The sequence below is a fragment of the Egretta garzetta genome, unplaced genomic scaffold, assembly GCF_000687185.1.
Source record: "Egretta garzetta isolate BGI_Z169 unplaced genomic scaffold, ASM68718v1 scaffold1118, whole genome shotgun sequence".
In the NCBI taxonomy this organism is placed as follows: Eukaryota; Metazoa; Chordata; class Aves; order Pelecaniformes; family Ardeidae; genus Egretta; species Egretta garzetta.
Window position 1 is genome coordinate 271,050 of NW_009260674.1, and position 24,361 is coordinate 295,410.

At 37.7% G+C, this 24,361-nt stretch overlaps 1 protein-coding gene across 1 annotated transcript in view; it reads right to left on the reverse strand.

The window, feature by feature from the left end:
* The window catches only part of PDE10A (phosphodiesterase 10A), a gene marked incomplete at its 5' end in the record, with an annotated part of 118,460 nt that overhangs the window by 19,378 nt on the left and 74,721 nt on the right, over positions 1 to 24,361 (reverse strand). The window contains 10 exons of the mRNA XM_009645730.2: positions 289 to 444; positions 3,526 to 3,676; positions 6,646 to 6,729; positions 8,787 to 8,929; positions 10,360 to 10,546; positions 11,184 to 11,276; positions 13,447 to 13,589; positions 17,205 to 17,256; positions 20,054 to 20,112; positions 22,030 to 22,080. Of these exons, the coding sequence (XP_009644025.2) occupies positions 289 to 444; positions 3,526 to 3,676; positions 6,646 to 6,729; positions 8,787 to 8,929; positions 10,360 to 10,546; positions 11,184 to 11,276; positions 13,447 to 13,589; positions 17,205 to 17,256; positions 20,054 to 20,112; positions 22,030 to 22,080 (1,119 nt within the window). The remainder of the gene's footprint in view (positions 1 to 288; positions 445 to 3,525; positions 3,677 to 6,645; positions 6,730 to 8,786; positions 8,930 to 10,359; positions 10,547 to 11,183; positions 11,277 to 13,446; positions 13,590 to 17,204; positions 17,257 to 20,053; positions 20,113 to 22,029; positions 22,081 to 24,361) is intronic.

The following is a 24,361-nucleotide window of genomic DNA, read 5'->3' on the forward strand; positions in this document are numbered from 1 at the left end:
CAGAAGTTCAAAGCTCCAAAGGAAGGCCATAAGCAAAGACCTTCAAACACACAATATTTTTTATAACATCAAGATTTTGGGAAAGCTATGTTTTGCACTATTATTGAATTCTTGGGTTGCTAATTGTGGAACCTGGTTTGCTGTAATAAATCTTCCACTCTTCTAAATGAGTACTACAATCCAGAGATTAAATTAAACATGCTTCAGAAAATCTACTGGGTAATGATGTGACTCCTATTTCCACCACCAGACTCTACTGCACAGAAGATACAATTTCAATAATCCTACCTGCAGGATGGACACAGTCTGCGAGAAGTGGTGCTGTTCCATCGTTGACGTGGAATAGAGAGCAGCTAAGGGGTGATCAAATTTCTGAAGATAGCTGTTGCTGTAACCTCTGTGATCCAGGTCATGACACAGGCATGCAACTAAAAGACCTTTTCGCTACAAAAAAAATTGAAATAAACATGAAAAGCAAAATGTATTTCCTGCCCCTAGATGTCACTCTCTTCCCAAAATACTGCGAAAGTTGCACTATGCTTACAACTGCCTTCAAAAAGCACATGGAGAAACATCCTTAAAATTGCGAGAAACACGGAAGTGAGGATATGCTGAAATAAAAAAATCTCATTCCAATTGTAATTCAAACCATTAATACATTATGAATTTAAAAATAATGTTGCACAATCATATACTATTGGAGGGATTCTGCTTCAGGATGAAATCTGAGTTTTAAACAGATAGTTTGGTTATCCACTGAATCCTTACCATGTTTATTAAAAAAATTAAAAGTGCAGTTATTGAGGAAGAGGAAATGCATAAGATGTATGATCTCCTGGTCAAGGCAGCTTCACCAGTCCGATGCCAGACCTGCCTCTGCAACACTCCTCAAAGACACTGACCAAATCTCCTAGGTGAAACTTTTCCTAGGAAGTCACTAATGTGAGCCACAGAAATGCTGGACAACGGCAACTGCAAACAAAGTAAGACCGTAACTGGTTTATTTATTTAATTAACTCTTAACATGCTGAAGAAATGGAGTCCCTGAAGTCTCTCTTTCAACACACAAAATACATGAACACTTGCAAAAGTTTTTCACACAGCAGGTGTGCTTTGAAAACACATTCATTAATGTTTGTGAAGCAGTCACTGTTGGCATGAAATATCACAAGAATGTCTTTGTAGAGTTAACAGCTATCTTATAGTTGGTTCTGATGAGAGTTCAGTAAACATGGATAAGGCTATAAAATGAAGTAGAAAAAGAATACTGATTAGCCACCTAAGTGAGCAACATCCAACCTGTATACTGTATTGAGAGGCACAGGATTCTGTGGAAAAATAGCACACAATGATGTAACTAAAGATTTCATCGCAATTATAAAATGTGCGGAATTAAGGATGTAGCAACCCTAACTATATTTCTGATTTTGAGACCTTTACTTTTCTTTTAAACCCCTCACTTTTATTTTTAATGGTGTCTTTTCAATATCGCATCTTGTGAAGTGCATTTTTTAAAAGCACATAATAAAACGGATGGTGCAGCAGCACACATCCACACAGATCCTCAGCAGAAGTGGAACTTTTAGGACTGTTACACACCCCTGTATTACTTGAAGTCATGCAGTAACAGCTGTAGGAAGCTGATATCCCCTTTTCACTACTATCAAGAGGGGCAAGACATGTAACCAATACACCTGAAAAACCGTCTCTGACAGCAAAAGGAAGAGGAGTCTCAGAATCCTTTGTTCTACACATCAGATCTAGTGGGCATAAGCTTTTCTGTCCTTCCTCAAGTTTAATTCTCCTCTTGCACCCTTTACAACCTTTGTTTTTTCCAGTCTTAGAATTCTCATCAGTCAGTCCCTTGTACCAGATGGTTCTCTTTGTCTAGCTTGTCCCAGGCTCCACATCCCAGGAAGTCATCCTTGCCTCAGTCCTTCAGGATTATACAATGCCTAATCCCAGTGCTCTTGACCTTGTACCCATTGTGCCTGCTTGGATCCCAACTCTCTGACCACTGCCAACTGCTGGATCCATTTGTCTCTAGATCAGAGTCCCCTGTACAGTGTCTCATACTCCTCTTCCCATCTCTAAGTCTATCGAGGCTCATGTCATCATCTCTCCCCTGCAACCAGCCCAACCTAGATCCCTAAGCTTTCCTTCAGCAGTTTCCTGTATTTCTGTTGGATTCATCTCCAGTCTCAAGAGAGGAGACTTCTAGAAAGAGCTTGAACGTAGACTGGGATAAGCCATTCCAACAGGTGAAGGCTGGCTGGAGTTTGGCAGGGAACAAAGACTGTTTCCATCTCTCTTAGCAGCTGCCTCTCTTGCTCTCCCTGTGTTTCTTACTCTGCATCTCTAAAACGATGGGGCTTACTACTTGGTTGGTACTGAATGTCATCAGAGCTTTAAATATTCGCTGAGGCTGCAATCCAGAGATCTTGTTGTTAAAGGGATACCGATTTTTGTAAACTTGTACAGCTTTGCCAACTTTCAGCATATGCCTGGCAAATGCCACTTTCCTATATCAGTGACAATTTTCAAGTCCCTGCTTTACAGAAGAATAAACTAGACCTTTTCACATGAAAGATCACCAAATTTTATTTTACTCTTATATACTGAACAAAAACTTGACTTCTCCTAGCATGTTTCTTCAAAAGAGCCAAACAATTTTGGCTGAAATTTCCCCAAATGAATCAGCTTGAGGAAGTCATGGAGCTTGGAAAATTACAGCCCAAATGGCTAGTATTTGGCAAAGTTATACACAACTGAAAACTGGTTCTCCAAGTCAGAAGTTTCAGGGAGTATTAATAATAGACAGCACTCCCAGTTGCACCTACCATAATTCAGAAAAAAAACCCCTAAGTGACAGTTCTTTACAGTGTATATTAACACTTAACCATTCTAAGCCTTCCATTTTATTATTATAACTTTTCCAGTTAGTGAACTATTCAAGAGGGGTTTTTTTTCTGATTTTTTTAAAAAATATGCATTTATCTTTAAAATATGTACATGCATACTAAGGAAAACTGTTGTATAATAGAAGTTAATCAGTGAATAGGACATTTGGACAACTCTTTTTCTCCCATCCTCTCTGCTCCTCTCCTTTACTCACATATGTCAACCATCTCTGCAACCCTTGTCCTCCTATTCAGAATCTCCCAGACCTCACAGGGTTCTAGATCCAGGGTGTTTCCCTCCCCTCAGCACAGATCTGACAGTTAATTAAATGATTAAAATAAAGACTGTGGTTGTAAGTGGGCAGGGAGAACCCCAAAATGTGGACATGTACTTATTGCAAATCTGCTACTGCTTCTTCAAAGGGCAGACCTGAAAAAGTGAAGGCAACACTGGGATCAGGAATCTGAGTAATTCCGCAAGCTTTCTTCTCACACCTATTCCTCTGCAGGGACCTTTATATATGCTCTGCCCAAGCTGAGAGTAAAACCCTAGCATAGAAAAGGTACTTCTATGATGGCTGATACCTCTGATGAGGTTAGTAACTGATACAATCATCTCACCTACCTCTAGATCAGTGAAAAGCCCCTGGTTGTTCTGAAGTATGGCATACATACAATGTGCAACAGTTACTGCATGCTTCCAGTTGTGGTAGGGCACACGGCGATAATTCTTCTTTACAGACATAGTAAATCGGCACAGCTTTTCAAGTTCAAAGCTAGAAAGAAATTAATTTGGTCAGAGACAGGAAATAAGAACAGGAAAAATAACCAACAGAGAAGAAAAGATGCTCTTTGATTTACTCTTCTTGCTAGGACTGACTTTCATTGCGGATGACTCATTGATTACAAGAGTCGTTCAAGTTTTGGCAAGGACAGAGGAGCGTGGATACCTGGCAATGCTCTTAGTTTAATCTGTAAAGCTCTGGAACATAAGTCAAGCCACCCAGCTCAGGCAACACAACTGCATAACCTTCCCTGCTCCCAGAAACTTGAGGGGTGGTTTCTTTAAACTGTTCTCTATTCAGCCTGACAAATAGTGAAACTCTGCATCTAATGGACAACTTGAAAACATAATTTGTGATCAAACCAGAAAATTAGGGGTTTTTTAAGCACATGACACAGAAAAAATAATCCTGTTTAAACTAAAATGTCAGTCAAACGCCAAATGTGTAAGTTGTTTTGAATAAAAGAAGTTGAAATGCTCCATATTGACATCGTGAAAAGAAGAAGATTTTACTTTTTCCAAGACTTTAAGAGTTTTTTCCAGTTTGGCCAAGTGAACAGAAATTCATATTTCACTGTTTCTTCATTTTTCATCAAACAATATTTTGTTAACTAATTGCCTGTCAACCATGAGAATGACCCAAGTCTACAGCATTTATGGGATTATTTTTTGAAAGAATTTTTAAAATATTTTTGCTATTAATATAGACAAGCAAAATGAATTCACGAGCAAGAGTATTTTCACTAAGGTAATAATAAAAAGCAGTAATAAAGTAATTATTATGTTGTTAATATAGACAAGCAAAATGAATTCATGAGCAAGAGTATTTTCACTAAGGTAATAAAAAGCAGTAATAAAGTAATTATTATGTTTGGCTTAGTGCTCATCAAAAGCACCTCTGAGAGAGTTCATATTCTGTAGTACCAGAGCTCTGCACAATCTTTAATAGGAATTTAAAGGAAAGATGAATACTTTCTGTTTACAGATGGAAAATTAAGGCACAAATTAGGTATCAGGTAAAATTTTCTAAGGTACCTAATCCAAGCTGCCCAGGGTGAAAAGGGAATATTACACTTGAGCCCAGAACTGAACTGAACTGAAGATGCCAGAGTCCCAAGTCACTGACTCATAAAGAGATCAGTGTTCCTTTATTCTTATTTTTTCCCATTACTGTGATTTGACTTTTTTTTTTTTTTTAAAGTTCCATGTTTCGAAAATTTCTTGAGTGTCTCAGGGAAGCAGTATTAATGTTCTAGTTTTGCAGTAAGTGTGTGCTGAGAAAACAAAGCTGAATGTCTCTGGCTATATGTAAAAATATAAACACATCTACTATATGGACCCAGTTAGATACAAAAACATATTTCTGTGGTTGTGTGCTGAGCAAGGTAATTATTCTTCTTAGCCTTAGTCTGAAAAAAGTAAAAATGGAGGCATATTGTCTTTCAAAACAGCTTTTGGCTTTCTTTTTTAATACTAGAGAGTTAAGTCAGACAGCTCTAGAACAAGTTAGAACTACTGTTTAAAATAGTACATCATAATTCAGAATATCATGACAGTCACTTCCATCTACATCCAATATGAACTCAATGGTTACTACAGGATAGTACAGTTGTAGCCAAAAGGGAAATCATTATCAATGATACCTCAATGTAGAATACTATTACTCCCTCCACTGCTGTATTTTGTACACTTGATTAAAGCAGTAAAAGATTATTTCTTCATGAAAGCACAGAAAATGCAGCAAGTATCATACATTTTTCTCCAAAATCCTCCCTGGACAGGACAGTTATACATTACATAGGTGTATACTTAAAGGCACAACCTTACTCCTCAGTATATTAAAAGTCAAATCTTAGTCTTAAAAAAGCTGTACTTGGTTCAGAGGGTTGAACAGTTTTGTTCTTTCAGAAATTAAACACAAGTCCTGTCCCAACTGCCTCCTTTTCAGATCTTTTCCTCACTTTTGTTTCTAACTTTATATGGAAAAGCTGAGACTCATTTGAAAAACATCGAGTAGATATCAATTCTTTCCCATCAAATAGACTAGGAGACAGAGAGAGAAAAGAACAGAACTTAGCTGAAAATCTGAACCCGAGTCCTGTATCCACAGCCATTCAGTCAGGAATGGAAACAAGCTAACTACACTGAGCAGCAGAGAACTGTATTTAGAACGGTTGCCCAATTTGCAGTATTGGAAAAGACATGAGAAAGACCCTCAGGTTTGACTGTATGCTTTGAGGTCATGGAGATTCATCCAGTTTCTAAGACGAAACAGTCACCAGCAAATGTTTCCCAGATGATGCTTTTTTTTGCAAGGAGATACTTCCCCTTTCAATTGCCCATCTGTAGATTTTTTCCATAATTTGGAGCAGCTCCTTTCTTTCAGCAATGGGACATACTTAGCCAAGAGACTACGGATCTTAGAAATGATAATGGACACTGAGAGGAAGGACAATAAATGAAACATTTCATTGGAAAATCATTCACTTCCATAACTAATGCACAATGATGCTGATAACTGATTTATTTAGCAAGGTAAGATTGAACCTTGGATTATTTTAACCATAACCTATATTAATTTCAGCAACTATATATTTGAAAAATCAGTATTCATGGACCTTCCCTTCTTTTTGGCAAGAGTGACTTTAATATCTTCACTGTCTTCTGTCTGAAAAGCAATCTCATCTCAGAACCAAACAATACTTCTATATATTGGAAGGACAACTGTTTGGATCATATCATGAGTTCTTTTTGCCTGGCTGTTCCCAAATTTTATTAACTAAAGACCAAAAAGCTGGGACAAGAAATCCAGCCTGCTTATTACAGCCCTGTACACACCAGACATAGTAAATAAACTCCAAAGAAAATAAGGCCTTGAATTAGAAAATAATGATCTCAAAATTTCCTAATAAACAAATACATAAATAACAGCAATAAAGCAATAAATCATGTACTTCATACCAGGCTGTCCCACAGGACTGGTGAACCATGTAGACAAAAATGGCAGGCCAGACATCCTCATATGGACTGATATCAAAGTGGTATCTAAGAAGAAAGTTTCAGCTTAGGAAGGAAAAACACCTTTTCATTCTTACTAAAAGCAAGCAAAAATAACTAGGTAATGTATAACCGACAGCATTCACTTGTTTCTGAATATACACAGAAAACTGACTTTACAGGCTCTATATTGTCCAGCAATCTAAGTTAATATGTTTCCACTAGTCAATGGATCTACGCTCACAGAATCGTAGAATCATTTAGTTTGGAAGAGACCCTAAGATCATCGAGTCCAACCATTAGCCTTTGGCTTTGTTCAGTTAATAGAAACATAAATCTTTATTTAAGAATCCATTGCTTAAGTAATGTACAAAAATCTTTGTTCTACATGGATGATGAGAACTTTACAGGCACTCCTAAAATATTCTAGACTTTCCTCCCAGGAATTGTAAAGATGGTGTCTCTAATAATATATTTACTGGCTTTTTTCCCCAATAATTTCTGTCATGAATTTGCTGAGACTTACTCTAATTCTGACAGAGGAAAAAATAAACTTTTACTGACTAATAGAAATTAAGCCCAAACTTCAAAAATCAAACATTTAATATTGCATTTTTTAATGTTTCATTAGCTGAGGACTTCTCCCCTCTCCCGATATCAGAGTTTAGGCCTAATATTAGGGACCCACTCAGCAGAACTGTTTGTCCTTTGATTATTAATTAACCCTTTTCCCTGCACCTGCTGTGCTGCAAGTCTTCTGTTTACTTTCCACTGAACCCAAGCTAAACGCTTGTGCAGACGTGGCATACTGAACAGCATGGCAGGGACAAGAGAGCTGAAGGTAGCTGAATCACTTGGAAAATGGTTAAATGTATTCAGATTGCTCCAACTGAAGGATGTTAATATAATTTAGAATGAAACCTGTCATCTTTGCAAGTAAAAGTCATTTTTGCTGAGGAGGTAGGTTATATAAGATCATCTAACAAAGCACAAGAAATTGTATTGCAAAGAATAAGCTTCTATTATGGTGTAATCCAGCAAGCGGCTAATACTCTGGCGTTCAGGCAAATCACTTCAGTATGTAATGAACTTTAAGTGTAAGCAGTCCCCGTTAAGCATACGCTTGCATGCTTTGCTCGCTCACAGCTACAATGCTCAGTACCTGACAGGAGCAACCGAGCTCTAGAGATTAGGTTTACAAAGACAACTTAGACTTTGTGACTCAGTATCATAGAGTGCTGATTTTAGGCACCTGGTCACTACAATAGAATTTATCGTCCTGGGCCAGAAACAGTGACTAAAAATTGAGATGATTCCTGGTGTTAACGTTGAGTGGGAACTGACTGATAAAATACAGATAGAGGTACATCTTCAGCTCACAGCAGATCCTGGAGGGCTAAAAGCAACTGAATTATTTCAGAGAAAGCCCAAAGAGGCTCCTCCAAATTTAGACCACAACCCTAAACTCTAGCATCTGGGATTTATAATCCTGAATTATCTTCAGAAGTTTGGAGATCTGTAGCCATTTTCCCCTCCTTCAAGAAATACAAGCAGATGTACAAAACACACACAAAAAAAAAAAAAAAAAAAAAAAAAAAGATGACCAAACCCTAACACCCCACCCACCCCAAAACGAAGAAAACTCACAACCCAGAAAAAAAATCCAGGAACAAACTGAATCTTTTACTCTGAAACACATACCAGGGGATCAGATCATGCACTTGGTCTTAACTACTGATGTTCCAGCTCAGCCTCCTCTCTGGCACTGAGCTGTTTGTGACTTGGGACTATCAGAAAGAAAGCTCATCTCTACAATGCTTAGACATAAACTAATGCTTAAGGCAACTACTCGTAGCTACCCATGCCTGAGGAAAATGGTACCATTATGAGTAAGTATTATTTTACATCTTGGATAGATAAACCTTGTTCACAGGTTATTAAGTGTAACTAAGTATAAGAAAGCCAGAGACAAACCCCTATGATTTTGGCATAGTTTAATAGTAAGAGTGCTTCCTACAAAACCCTCCGCTACACCGGGGGGTGGAATCACCTTTTTCACAGGCTGATACAGGATATAACTGTCACTATATGAGAAAAATACTTACAGTTCAATTTCTTTATAAATATGTGGAGGCAGTGTACAGTGCATGAGGTTTTGCCACTCTTCTGCTGTACAAACACTGTGGTAGGATAGCTTCTCCATTGTTACACGGTAAATACACTCTGAATGGCGAATTCTGTGGTACATCTGAAAAACGGAAGTCAGTCATTAATGTGAAATTCTAATAAAGAAAAAACCATTTCTTTCCTGTATTCAAGCACTTATTCTTAAAATACACATCTGCAAAAACATTAGTGCTTCTGGCTGCTCAACTTCACACATTAGAAAAGCGACAGATTACATGAAATTCAGTACTTGTGGAAAACTGGGCCTTCTACCACATCATTCTGCATCTACTCACTCCGGTAAACATCTAAGGCTCAGCTGATTTTTCACTGCATCTGAGCTCTCCCAAGAAAAAGAATCAAAGTTCAGGAGTTAGAAAAGGAGCTCAGCCCCTTGCAATATGCTAACAGAAAGAAAACTGGTAACATAATTCATATTTTGTGCCACTGCATGAATTCAGCTATTAATTGGCACAAATTTTTCTGTACTACCTATGCACAGAAAAAGTAAGAGATGTTTATCATACCTACATTACTATGCAATAACTGTGAAAAATAAATCCAGTTAATTATTGAAAGGTTCAAACAGCTATTGCAGACACGGCACGGTTTGTAAACAAGTGAAGGCACAACAATTTTCTTAGTAAAGATAATCCTCTGGAGCAGTACGCCCTGAACGGTAACATTTGCCATCTAAAAAGAGTGAACTCACACACAATTGAGTAATTACATAGTCCCAAGTTTCATTTATATGCAGGCTTTTCTACTTGTCTTGAGTCACATGGAACAAGTTTAAGTAATTGTTAGTAAAATCTCCTGCCCCAGTATACCAACAGCATGGTGTTGGTAAAATGGCTTAATGTAAATCACCAGACTTAACTGGCATTGCATTGCATCTTCCCTCCCATGAATGTGACACATTTCTTCTGCATGGCATGTTTATTGCATTTATTGCATTTTTATACTTCCATAGTAACGATCATTAAATTGCTTATGCTTCCTACAGGAATAGTAATTTTTGTGACGATAAAGGGTTTGAAAACAAAAATAGCTATCTACTCTTATCTAGAAGTATAGAGCACAGCATATAAATGTATAAATTGATGTCTTTGAGTATTAAGCATATGGAATCAAGAGAATGTGGAACGTCTTCGACCACCAGTTAAATTTGTAAAACATGTGATCTGAATTTATAAAAGTAAATCATACTTTCTAATGGAAAAGAGAAGACAGGCAGGTATCATTCACATTTCAGAGCTTGCTCTCTCAGTTTAGCTGCACGAAAATTGATGTATCCAGAGTATAATTATTTCAGAAAGCATCAAATTAATCCCTATCATCCTCTTAAAATACAATTATTCAGCAAAGAATTCAATGATTCCTGTTTCCTCGTTAATTCAACGAAACAGACTTATGAATCACTTTAATAATCTGGAACATCAAAAAACTGAAGTAGGATTCTACAGCTTCCCGCTATAACCAACAGCTTATAAAAATGTAAATAAAACTTACATTAGCACAGTGTAAGGCTAAAGCACAAAAGACTGCAAACATTTTAAAGTTGTTCTCATCAGTTTTAGAGAAGGCACTTCCACTTATTTTGTTCACCATCTGCACAACACCTATTACACTTCCTCGGCTTACAATAGGCATGCACAGGATATTTCTGGTTGTGTAGCCTGTGTAGAGGTCTACTTCTCTGGAGAGCCAGGAAAGAGAAAGGAAAAAAAGAAAAGAATTAATATTGATTAATATCTATTCCATGACTCTCAGAAATGTGGATGTACAAGATACTAAATAGTCATCAAGTAGATGTAATTAGTACCTGCAAGAAGTTCACCTCCAAAGCTCTCAAATATTTCCATCTACCATGTCATATTTAGAAAGAACTTTTTAATTCTTTTATCTCCATTTGCAGGATAAAGAATTAATACTACTTCAAATGTACATTCAATTTATTAATAAAACTAAAAAATACATTCAGGTACTTAGTTGCGCTATTTGTTAGTTAATATTTTCTTTCTCCCCTGAAACTAATCAGATTGCACAAAGGCTAATAAAGAAAATCAGCAACAGCCTGCCTAACTGGGCAAAGTTCCATAACAGGAAAAATAACTAAATTTTTCTCCATTATATGTATATTTGATAAAAATAATACTTTTTATTTGTATCTTAAAAATATCTCCGATGGCTAAAGCATTTAAATAGGTATCTATAGGTTGTCTCCTCATCAGAGGAACACAGCTCCACGAATGCATCCTAATATGAAATTTAAGTGGTAAATTTAAGTAAAAGGTTTGGTGAACTATCTTCCCCTCTCATGAATAACTTCCTACCTGTTAAAGCGTGGGTCTGCATAGGCATCAGGAATGTTAAGGACTTCTCCTGTTCTTGCCACTTGACCAGCTATTCCTTTTTCTATAGAAAATCTGCAGAAAATAAAAATGTGAGTTAGCCACAATATGAGCTATCTGGAAAAAAGTTTTTCCAGTGGAGTGTGGCTTGGGCACAGTAATGGGTATTTGTTCCCAACCAGCGTCATTTCGCTGCTTTTAGGAGAAAAATCTTACAAGACAACAGCTAGTAGATAATAAAATTAAAAAAGCACATACTAATAGATACTTTCTGAAAACACTTCATATAACTGCATAGTTTAATACAAAAGATGCCATAACATGACCATTTTAGTGACAAAAATTCAAAGTCTTCAATAACCATGGGGGTTATGCCTAACAAACATGACATTGGCGCAGAACCAGAGACTTGTGTTTACCTTTAAAAGCTATTGATTTTATCATTGCTTTTACATATTCATTGTTCCTTTAGACACATCATAGGCAATATGGACCTTGTCTCTCGGGGCGGGGGCAGGTGGATTTGGTAAAATAAAATTTGGGAAAAAGACCAGCGGAAATTTCAAAGCTAAACATCATATGCATTTGCCATGTACACTTCAGAATAACTAGCTCATTTTGTCTCATGACGTGCCAACAATGCCGTGGTACTCACTGCATCCCTTAATCACCACAAGAAAGTTAAACAAAACAAATATTTTCTGGAATTGAATGAGAAAAATCTGCAAGTCTGTCTTGCAAGGAAATAATTTTCAATTCTTTGACATAAAACAGTTATGACACACAAGCACAACAGAATTTGAGAAGAAAAATAACTAGGAAGAATCACACGTGGAACACTTTCAAATCTAAATGTACCTGGGTAGTGTCCTGCCCCCACCGAAGTTAGTGACAAAGCTGACAGGATTTCACCCTGCACGCCTGACTTTGACTTAAGTTTTTCTGCTGCTTCTTATCATATGTACCAACTTAAGGCTCCTTCCTGATGACTGACTGACTCAGCGTCACTTTCTTACAGATATTTAAGTTGTACTTCCCTTTCAGTATACAGCACCCATGAAATGGCGCACACCCTTGCACTCAGAGTTAACATTTCAATAATTTTCATACAGAAAAGACAGAAAGATATTAGCAAGAAAAACAATTATCAAGGAGTATGAAAGTGTATGTTAAAGCAGGCCACCTTCTCTAATTTACACCACCTCCTTGCTTGTCAGTATGTAAATTGCACCAATTTTGACTCCTTCCACTCTCACTCACACAATGTAGTAAGTGGGAGTAAGTTTGTCTAAAGGAGTCTAACTGAAGACATGAATCACACCTCATATTGGCCCAGAACTTTAAAAGTATAAAGAGGAAATAAAAAAAAATTCTGAGAAAATCTATGTTGAGTATTTAAAAAAAAAAATTAGTGCAGGTTATTTAGTCATACATTTCTTTCTTTTTAAGAAGCTGCAGGTTTAACACCTGTGTGTCTTTGAAAATCTCAATCTGTAGCTATTAAGGATGAAAAGTGAAAAATGTTATATTTACTTTGCTGTTTTGCCTCTTTCATTAAAAAAACCTGTGCATATGTATAAAAACTAGGTACTGGTGACATGAAGCAGAAATAAACTTCAGTTTTAGGCAAGGAATCCTATGTATTCATTACAAGCCCAGATACATTTTCAAATTCACCACTTCAAGCATACTTTAGAATCGCAATTTAGAAGTTTGAAAACACTTTAAATTCACATGAGAAAAAGTAAAACTAAATTACTGGAATTGAAATCTTCAAAACCAATGACCAGTCAATACTAGATTCTATACATGCCTAATCCATCCGTAAGAATTGTGATTTCCTTGCTTTGGATGTGCTTGAATTGCACAAAACTCAATTCCTCTTGGGAACCCTCTTGGGAAAAAAAGTCCCATACTGGCAGACTATGGATTAGGTGCACCTTTACCTGCACCTTTACCTACCTCAGAACACCTCTGTTTTTTTCCCAACATGATTTCCAAAAGGACCGCCTCCGGAAGACGGCATTTCCAGGAGTGACGTTATAGCTTCAGAGACGTTGTTTCGATGGCACTGCAATGTCATTCCCAGAAGTACTACCTTCTGGAGGCGGGTCCTGGTGGGAATGATATCACAGTATGACAAGTATTGTCAGGGTACCTGCAGATAGGCACAGAGACTGGGTAATAAAATGCCTGCACATCTGTAGTTATAACGAAACTGCGTTCTTCTGCTAGCTACTCTTACCTTATTTCTTTGGTCTTCTTGAAGACAGGTTTCCCATCATTTTCTTCTCCGATATCAAAAAGGTCTGAATACAGCTCCTTATTTTTGTGGTCAACCTGGAAGAGTGCACACCTATCTGCATTCACCAGGTTTTTTGCATATATCTATAGACAAAAAAACAAAACTAGAGTTAAGAGTCATGAGTTAGATAATCTTCAGTCATTTATCTGATAAAAACATAAGTTCCTAGAAGACAAAAGTATTGAGAAATTATCCGCTATGAAAAGCTGTTTGAAGGACCATCCACCCTCACAGCAATCTCTTAGGATACAATTCCAAATGAAAGTGTGTCTTTTGTTCAGTATTTTTTTGTGAATTAGAGTGTTGTTCTCTTTGAGAAATGTGGGAATATCTTTAGAGGCTTGAATGTTTGCTAAAAGAAAAAAGGTTTTCCTATTACACTGCTTTTCAAGTACAAGGAATGCTTCTCAAAATGGTACCTTTCCTCTCTTTATGTTTAGGTATTATTCACCCTTACTTGATTTTAAATAAATAGGATAAAACAAAACCTAAAAACATTTTTGGCTTTTTGTCTTTATCTTCAATGTAAATATATTGGTATTGAATATCCAGCAAAGACAGACATAACAGAGGGGCTAGTATTTGTTTCTAGAAAAGCTAAATGTGCCTGTAATATGTAACAATGAACAAATAGGAAAGATTAGAAGAGTCATCATGAATTGGCCTATGCAGCGGCATAGGAAACGGCTGTGCCCTCCTGATGCTAGGGACGGTTCTTGCACAAAAGCTGAGACTTAGTAGTTCTACCTGAACTAACCAAAGCCCACAGGTACCACCCATAGCCAAGCAAGTACCGCAGTACAGCTACAGACTTGCATGGTCTCTATCATACTTTGAACCAGCTAGTTTTATCTTAGCAAAACTAACTGCCAGCCAGCACTGATTGTCAGAGCAGAATCTTCTGGGAACACAGCAGCTCTTCACTGAAACACTTCTCAGACATATGATGGGCTTTCTGAGAACAAGAGGAAACAGTAAACCGAAGTCAAACAAGGATCACTGTGTTAACCTAAGATGCCATATAGTCAGGTTCAAGAACCTGCTCTAATTCAAATATGTCTCCTATGTTTCTTATCTGCTCAGAAAGTATAGTAACTGCATGATGGAGCATGATCCAAGGTAGAACTCGCTCAGCTTTTTAAAATTGTATATAATAGCCATCTAGTCATTCAGCCATAGAAAGAGACTGACTACATCTTGGTGCGCAATGCATGCAGGTGGCATGTCTTAAGAATCCTCAAGACTTCCATATTAATAAATTAACTTCCCTCCCCTTCTCTCTTGTCCTTCAAAAATAAAAACAAAACCCTAAAATACTTCATTTCATATTAGTGCAGATAGACAAATGTGAGATCTCGGCAAAAAAACCTATGAGATGATAAATCATTAGTTGGGAGACTCTAATCCTGTGTCTCATGAGCTGTGTAATGGGAACTGCACAGAAACCACCTAGACCAACTCTACAAAACTCTGGTACTGGCAGAATCTGTGGCTGGAAAGATTCTGTTGCTTTCTACTCTATTTGCTCCATCAGAGCAGTAAGAAGTCAGGGAGACTGCAAACTAAGGGATAAATTTTGTGAAATATTTCCCACTTAGAGCATTAAGAAGTCTAAAGATCTCAACTACTCACACCATTAATTCCTTTGCTCAAAATAGAGTGAATAAATAATCTGCGCCAAAAAGGACAAGGGGTCCAGTAAATGCTTCTCTACACCTATTCAGAAACTGTATCAGATTTCTTTATCAGCAAAGTGTTGATTTTATACAATTAAACTTTTGTGTTCTAATGCATATGACTCAAGAACTTACCTTGGTCACGACTCATGCTTTTCAAAAATAACTGCTTAAATACTACTAATTGAGCTAGATAGTCAATGGGATGAGAAAGTTCTACTTCTCAAAAGCCATAGGTCAAATCCAGGCCAGTGGATGAAAGGGAATGTCAGTACAAAAGGTATGTTTTGCATTGTCAATAGGGAGGACAGGGACCACCTTTTGGGTAGATTGCTTGTAACTAGCATATTGGTATGAAAATTTGCAAGGCAACTTGAACTTCTGCTTCTCCTGCATATATATACAAAACCCCCCTTCCACCACTAACTTTGTTGAGGGTTTTTAATGAAAATACAAATTAAAAGAATGCTTAAATTCCTGCAATTTTTTCTTTATTGTTACAGGAACAAATCAAACTTTAAGTGCAATCACTAAAGGGTAAAGTAGTGAGGTGAAACTGAGTTCCACCCTTTTCTTACTGTGAGACACAGAATAAGCCACATAATGATAAAATCACACTCCCATAAAATGGCAATAAATGTGCAAACACATAATTCAATTAATTGGCCCAAGAAACAGCCAAGTGCTACGGCTTACAAAGGGAGTTGAGTATGAAACATCTACACAGGTTAAAATGCCGAATCATGATGCAGCCAAGTGTTGGAAAGAAGATGAAAGAGTAAGCGTATTTCACTGCCAATTGTGTTTTCCACCAGACCTCTATTCATAGAGAAGAGCGGGGAAGAATATCAATATTTGTTCTCAATGCCATATGTTGCATTACACCAGTTCTTTTAAATGTTAAGCTATTTTTAAGCAGTTCATTTAAATTGGAAAAGTCAATGTTCAGAAATGTGTCCTATGTGCAGAATTTTTGACTGTGTACTAACTAGAATAAGATAAACACTGCAGAATATTTTCCATTACTAATTCAAGTTTCTAAATAAAACCACTTTAATATTGTTTGCATTCTAAGTTTGTTGTCTTTGAATAGTCTAGCTAAGAATATCACTATAAAGACTGAAGCAAATATCGGAGTACTGCTGGAGAGTAATTTTTTGAATACACAAATTGAAACAAAAGTATCACAGACCTGATTAAGATTTACATTCAGGAGAAAGAACTGCAGTATGCAATGAATGTGCCTAAAGCTAAAAAGCACAATTCATATATCAAACACACAGAATGTGCTACGAACAACCAGTCCATATGCATTTGTAAACACTATTTGGGAAATAATTCTGAATTCAAAATTGATTCAGAAAATTATAACTTTTTTCTGAACTGTAATTCATTGATCAATTATTTCAATGGACTTGGCTTTAGTGGCTTTTATCTTTAATTCATTGATCAGTTATTTCAATGGACTTGGCTTTAGTGGCTTTTATAAAACATAGACAGACTCTGTCACTCTAGTTATGGGTGTAAATATTTTTGCAAAGCAAAAGGGAAGTAATGTCTTGCACATCTCATTCAGCAACTGGAAAAAATTCTCTAAGAGTAATGCTTGAACCTCTAGTCCTTCCTTCAGACAATAACTTCTTCAGGAGTATTTTGCAGCATGTTGAAAATTGAATTTAGGAAAAAGGAATAAATACAACAAGCTGAAATAAAAAGAAAAAGAAGAAGTGTTCCTGTTACAATGTTCAAACCTTCTCTAGAACACAATAGTAACTATTTAGTTCAGAGACACTCATGTTTCATTACTCATGAAAGCTGTGAAACAAAGTTGGTGTACCAATGAAAAATCAAACTGACCTTTGCCACCTTCTTCCATATAGAGATGTTAACACTGTTTGTATTACGTGTCCACTATAAAGAGCTCATATATTTCAATGATGTAAAGTCTTACTTCAAGGAAAGGAGAATGAAAGACTTCAGTAACTAAGACTGATAAACTTAGAAGTGAAAAAGACAACTTACCATTATATGTTCAAGTAGAGAATCTATTGCAACTATATTATCAAAATACGTTCTGCAGAGAAAGAGAAGGCAGTAAATATTTCCATTTAGTCCAACACTTCTCAAATGGCTGCAAGGGCTCTTGTTTCACACCTGCTTAACAGTGGAGCCTGAAAAGGTGAGGACAAACCTCTGCACCTTGAAAATCACTGACTGGCTTGCAGTAACACGAGGCAATTGAGAAACGGTCCTAGCTCTGTTCCTTCAAGCCATTACTCTACAATGACAGAACTGTAGAGTATTCTCTATAACATGTAGAATTTTCTCTGTAGAAAAGGAAAAGACTACCAAACATTGCCTACCATGGATTGAATAGACCCCTGTTGCGCAACACCAGGAATGTATCAAAATGCTTTGGCACCCTTTACACACTAAAAATTTTAAAAGGAGAATTAAAAAGGAAAAGCAATCCAAAAGATTAAAGAAAATAAATTCTTCCATTCCTGATATATCTACATGCCTTCAAAATACCTTATTAGGTTTATGCATAGGGGACTATGTACTGAGAACTAATGAAAACTATGTCTTGTGGCTAAATTTATGTCATCTTATACAACCCTTAACACTACTTAAAAGGCAACAATTTATAAAACTCTTCATGAGACTTCTCTATCAACCCAGGCGTAGTATGTTGAAGTTGCAGAAAAAAACTGATCTTGTGCCTTAAAAAAAAAAGGTATCTCAGTTTCACGGCAAAGTGGTAACTGTCCAAGGACAGTCAAGAACATTGAAAGATAAAGGTCAAACTTATTTGTAAAAGAAGTCTAAATCTTTCACATGCCAAGTCTTAATAACCCTCAGATTACAATGTTCCCAGCAGACAGAAAGACATTGTCCCATGGCCTTGAACATATATACAGCTCAGTTCTGTTTGGGTCCAGTGGAAAGGAAACATATAATACGCTGGTCTTACATTATCAGGGACATGAAGAGGTGGAGCACTGCATACTATGCCCTTTCTAAAATGTTACGGAACATGACCCAGTGACATCGCATGCGAACAATTTCCTCACTGAATAGGAAACCCTCTTTCCACCTAAGAAAAGGTACAGGCCATTTCTACGAGGAAACTAATAATTTCTTGCTAGTACAAGTCTTTACCTACATGAAGCTCATAAAGTTGTTATTAAATGATATCCCAATTTTGTGGCTCAAAACAGGTTTTCTTTTATGTTAAAACAAAACAATGATGTATGAGAGGTATTTTTTATAGACATACATATAAAATATTTGCACTATTTATTGTAATCTTCATCTTAACAAATTAAAATAATTACAAAGTTCTTTAAAATGAACTCAGTACCATATACCAGGAGTAAATTGCCCGCCCATAAATTTGGGTATATTGATCCAGAGTTCTCTGGTAAACTCGTTCAGTACAGATGTTAGCATCATAAAAGCACTCTGGAAAGGAACATAATTGTAGAATCATGGAATTGTCTAGGCTGGAAAAGACCTTTAAGATCATCATGTCCAACCGTTAACATAGCACTGCCATCCCACCACTAAACCATGTCCCTAAGCACCTCATCTACCCATCTTTTAAATACCTCCAGGGATGAGGACTCGACCACCTCCCTGGGCAGCCCATTCCAGAGTCTGACAACCCTTAATGGTGCAAGGCACTGCAGCAAGTGGGTAGCTCTGGCAAGGGAATGATGGGAGTGCACTTTAGGAGACACACTCTGAACCTAAGCTGAAATAAAAAAAAAAAAGGTCATCCCTGAAGAAAAAAGCTTGCCCTCCTTGCAAGGGGTAGACTCCTCCCTGCGGTGTATCACTCCCCATTCCAGATGGGTCGACTCAGCTGCCTGCATTCCTGAGCAATGGCATAGGAATCTTGGACATCCTCTAATCTCAACCGTTTGAGAATTGTTCATCAAGACCCACAGAAGTGTTTGTAACAGCAAAAATCCCAAACATCTATTTTTTTCCACTGTATCATCAGTCATTTGTGATGCACTTAGAAATTCTTCAACCAAGAAGTTTTATCAAACACTGTTAAGCACTCAGACTGTGATTTACCAAAAGTACAAATCTGGTTTGCCTTTTAATTTATTGGCTATCTTTACTATTTAAAGATGCTAATAGCAGCAAGTAAGAAAAAGGGATGAAGGAAGATTAGATCACCTAAGACACTAAATTGACTTTGCAAGTCTAAGCCCAAGCTTTCATCCTCTTACTGTGTTTTCAATTTAAACTTGCATTTATTGTGACAAGAAATTAAAAGAAAACATACTACATGTAGTTACAGTCTTTGAAAATGGAGGGGAAGAACAATCATGTGGCAGCCCCAATTCTTCAAGAATATACCCCTGAAGTTTGTATACTTATGCATGTGTGTGTGTATATGTACACGTCAAAAAAAAAAAGTGGGGGGGAAACTGAAGCAAGCTAACTAACTTTTCGTAAAGGCCTTTCAAACCTTCTAAAATTGGCCATGAAAAGAGATGGCAAGCCTATTTGTCACTTGTCAAAAAAGGGCCACAAATAACTCCGAGAGAAGAGGGGGGAAAAAGGCAAAAAACCTATGCAAAAGACCACAAGAGCAAACAAATTCTCTAAGATATAATTGGATGTTACACTTTCTTCCGCACGACCACAAGAAAAAAAAAAAAAGTTTAACAGGTATACAGCACTGCCACCAGCATCGTTTGTTCTTGTCCCTGTGCTGAACTTTGCCCACCCTCCAAAGTGTGCCTTCGAACCTGCTTGTGAGCTACAGTGTAAAGCACAGGTAGATCAGAAGAGCCAGGTTAGAAAAGCCCATCAAAATAAATTAATGAGATGATAGTGCAAATCACACTTACTTCGATACATCAAGCAAGAAGTCATTCAGTTCAGTCTGCTTGGCAAGGCCCCGGCACACCTGGAAGTACAGATCACGTTATCATTTGCTCCAGAAGAACACTGAAGTCAGAGGAAAACTGAAGTCACGTGGTCTACCCATTTAATTTGTATGAAAAAAATACCACTACTAGTATATACGTATGTTACAGCACTGTGTAAAATTAAAAGCTGGATTTGTGTGCTGTGCTTCAATCTTAGCTATCTAGCTGCTGAGTTAAAGCTGTCCAATGCAAGTAACATCTTTATTAAGACTCTTTCAAAGATGCCGGTTGTTACACTTGTTCACACTGCCTCAAAGGCTGCCACTGAATGTGGTTATGGAATCAATGACACCTCCTTATCCAGGCTCTCAGCTCTTCTGAGAATGTCAAATATTTTGTTTGCTTTCTTCCTTACCCCACTTTTACCACTTTTTTCCAGGTTGCAAAGTAGCATGTAGACACAACCGAAGACTGACATCAAGTAAGTTTAAGTAAGCTAAATAGCAGATCATATATGCTCAACTTTAGGAGAAATCAGCACAAATATGAACACAAAAAATAATACACATACTACATTTTAGAAGCAAAGTGTTAGATGAAGCAAAGCTTTAAACTGCATTTTTACTTCACCTAATTGCATACTCTGTATCTAAAGAACAACTGTACGCCTGTATAAGAGCAAGCACTGAGGTCAAAGAAAGAAAGCAAGCCTCTACTGTTTGTACCCTTTACACAATAAAATATCATTGAGAACTAGTAATTCCTCCTATCTGTGCAACACAGATATAAATAAATACACAAAACATGACAGACTACATCCCCAAACCTTACTCTTGCATATAATGAGGTAACTAGGTACAACTTCTTGATATAAACTACTTCCTAAAGCCCAGCTGTGAGTCTGGTAGGTACGATCCAATGCCAGATCAAAACTCTTGCATTCTTCTTATGCAAAAACTTGGGAAGAGTGAGCCCTCTGCTTAGCAGAAGGGAGAGAAATGAAATTAACCAATGGACAGGCTTAAACTAAAGTTTCCATGTTTTGTTTTGTTAGGTGTGAAAGACTTCTCAGTTAATGAGGGAGTCATTACAAAGTGAAGCTACAACTGAATGCAATTGCAATTCTACTGGTGTACAATATCCTATGCCAGCTAATTCTGCCTAAAAGTGTCGGGGTGAATGACCATCCCAAAGTCAATGACTTCCAGCAGCAAGGTGGCAAATATCAGAGTCTAGAAAAGAAAAGCAGGAAGCTTTGTGCAGGTCTTTTGCCAGGTGTATGAAAGACACCTTGAAAAAAAAGAATGTCACCAACTTACTCCTGTTAGTTGGCAGAAGAACCTATTTTAGCATCTTCTCTGAGTCGACGGAATATGTTTCGTTTCAGTGTTACCGTCTTCTATTAGCTGAAGCAACAAAACCTATTAGCAAAGCTGCTGGGGTTTGCTCGAGCAGCTTTCACTGTGTGGAGCTTTGTTAGGCACCCGACTAGGGACAGCATGAAGAATCCTTAGTGGGAGTAGTTACAGGACCATGAAGCATTCAGCGAAGACGGCTTAAAGTAGGCTTAGCCAGCAACACCTAACAATCCCAAACTGAACACCAAAGCAGGACGAAAGCAATCAGCTGGCCTAGCAGGTGCCTTCTTACAAGAAAACAACTGCAAAGATGTTCTAATTCTGCTTTAACAATTATTTATCTACTTCATTCAAGTTTCTTCTTCCTTTAGTAAAAATACTGTTTGTTAACTTATTTGATCCATGGTTTCAAGTGAGGAAAACTAGCTCAATGAACACCAAAAATGTTAGCATATTTTTCCCAGGTTCAGGGAAGGGGCCTGAATCAAGATTTTAGTAATGCTCTCCACTTCAATTTGTTCATAATCCATGTTCCTACTAATCAAGGTCTGGCAGAATGGTTACACAATGAAAAAATGAAAAACCATCCACACTTACTTGTACTTGATGTATTGCTACCGAAGCCCATGCAAGATTTGCTGTTGCAACCTGAAACAAAAGAGAAGACACTAACTCTGAAGAAACCTTGAAAACTGCTCATTAGTTATGTCCTCGTTTTTTCTATCTAGCTGCTAAGTAAATTGACTGAGCTGTTTTAGACAGGCAAGCAGTAACACTTTGTGGGAAGACAGTTATTTTGTGAAAGACTCAGTATACTTGCAAGTGTTTCAATTTTAGTAAGGTACGTTCAGTCACAAGAGAACAATCCTCATTTTTTGTATCACAAAAATGCTTACCAATGGTATTCAGAAGTGGCATTGGGAACCCATAAGCTCAGACATCAAAACAAACATCCCATAAGCCAAGGGCTTTAAAAATTACATTATGTACGTTGTTGAAAGGCATCTGCCATAGAAATAAAATATCACATAACATCTTTCTGGGGCTGTATCTCTTCAGCCACAGCTGTTTCCAGCTGTAAACAGGCTCTGTTTCTTTCACTACCATTTTGGTGGCAGAAGAACCAGACCTGATCCCTCAGCTCAAGACTAGTGTTTTAAGTATGACAGTTTCCAGGCAACATTTCAAACAAATGTCATGTAAACTGCAGTTAACTAAGATGTGCTACTATGCATAATCTCCTGTCCTTGAAACACGGCAGCTTTACAGGAACACAGAGGACATAAGTACAAGAGGTCTGCTGCTGCTTACCCTCCTAAGGTACTTTTTAATTTTTTTTTTTTTTTTTAAACAGAACACATTGTACACATTTTATAAAAACCTCTAATGGTATCCAAAGGCTTTCTGAAACCTGAAAATGAAAAGAATGTTTTAGAAGACTCAGAATTGACCTTAAAATATTTTTAATTTACTAATAAAATACTTTTATTTAGCAGCCAGTCTTTTCCAAGTAGAACATTCATGAACTTCAGTTATAGAAGCTATTTCATAGAACATAAAAAAAAAAATCATATTTGCACAGAACAATGCATGTCTGAGATGTATCTGAATTGTAGTTTGATTAATGTAACACAATAATTTTAAAAAATAAATACATTGTGTGTAAGCAGCAGAATTAATGAAGCCTGGTGCTGCATGAATGCCTGTTCCTTGGTCTGTGAGCAGGGACACTGGCACCACCATCCAAATCCAGTCCCCTACCATTACATCTACTTACTGGTGAAAAAATACCAGATGAGACACTGAGGCTGAAGCTACATTGACTGCCCAACATGTATGAGCATCACACATATGCTAGGCTACTTAGGTTACTGATAAACAGAATATACAACTGACAAATATGCTGTTCTTTCCTTCCTTGGGAGGGCTAGTTTAAATCTCTTGTTTGCACATTTCCTGTTCTTTTCACAAGAATAATTCCTGTTCAGTACAGCTCAACTGCTCTGTGGTGCATCTCGTACCACTACAGAGACAACAGAGCTGACTAGAACTCGGCCCATTTTGTCCTAACCTCTGTGTTCAGGTTCCTTTCCCTGGGCAAGGGTACAGAGAGAAATAAATGGTAAATTCATAGAATCACTTTGGTTGGAAAAGACCTTTGAGATCATTGAGTCCAACCTTTAACCTAACCTTGACATCCCACCTCTAAACCACGTCCCTCATCTATCCTTCTTTTAAATACCTCCAGAGAGGAGGACTCTACCACCTCCCTGGGCAGCCCATTCCAGAGCCTGACAACCCTTTCGGTGAAGAAGTTTTTCCTAATGTCTAGCCTAAACCTGCCCTGGGGCAGCTTGAAACTATTCCCCCTCGTCCTATCATCTGTTACCAGGGAGAAGAGACCAACCCCCACCTCACTACAGCATCCTGTCAGGCAGTTGTAGAGGGTGATCAGGTCTCCCCTCAGCCTCCTCTTCTCCAGACTAAATAACCCCAGTTCCTTCATCCAGACCCCTCACCAGCTTGGTTGCTCTCCTCTGGACATGTTCCAGCAATGAAACATCTTTCTCGTAGTGAGGGGCCCAAAACTGAACACAGTATTTGAGGTGCGGCCTCACTAGTACTGAGTACAGGGGCACTATCACTTCCCTGCTCCTGCTGGCCACACTATTCCTGATACAAGCCAGGATGCCGTTGGCCTTCTTGGCCACCTGGGCACACTGCTGGATCATATTCAGCTGGCTGTCAACCAGTACCCCCAGGTCTTTTTCCACCAGGCAGCTTTCCAGCCACCCTTCCCCAAAGCCTGTAGCGCTGCATGGGGTTGTTGTGACCAAAGTGCAGAACCCGGCACTTGGCCTTGTTGAACCTCATGCAGTTGGCCTTGGCCCATCGATCCAGCCTGTCCAGGTCTCTCTGCAGAGCCCTC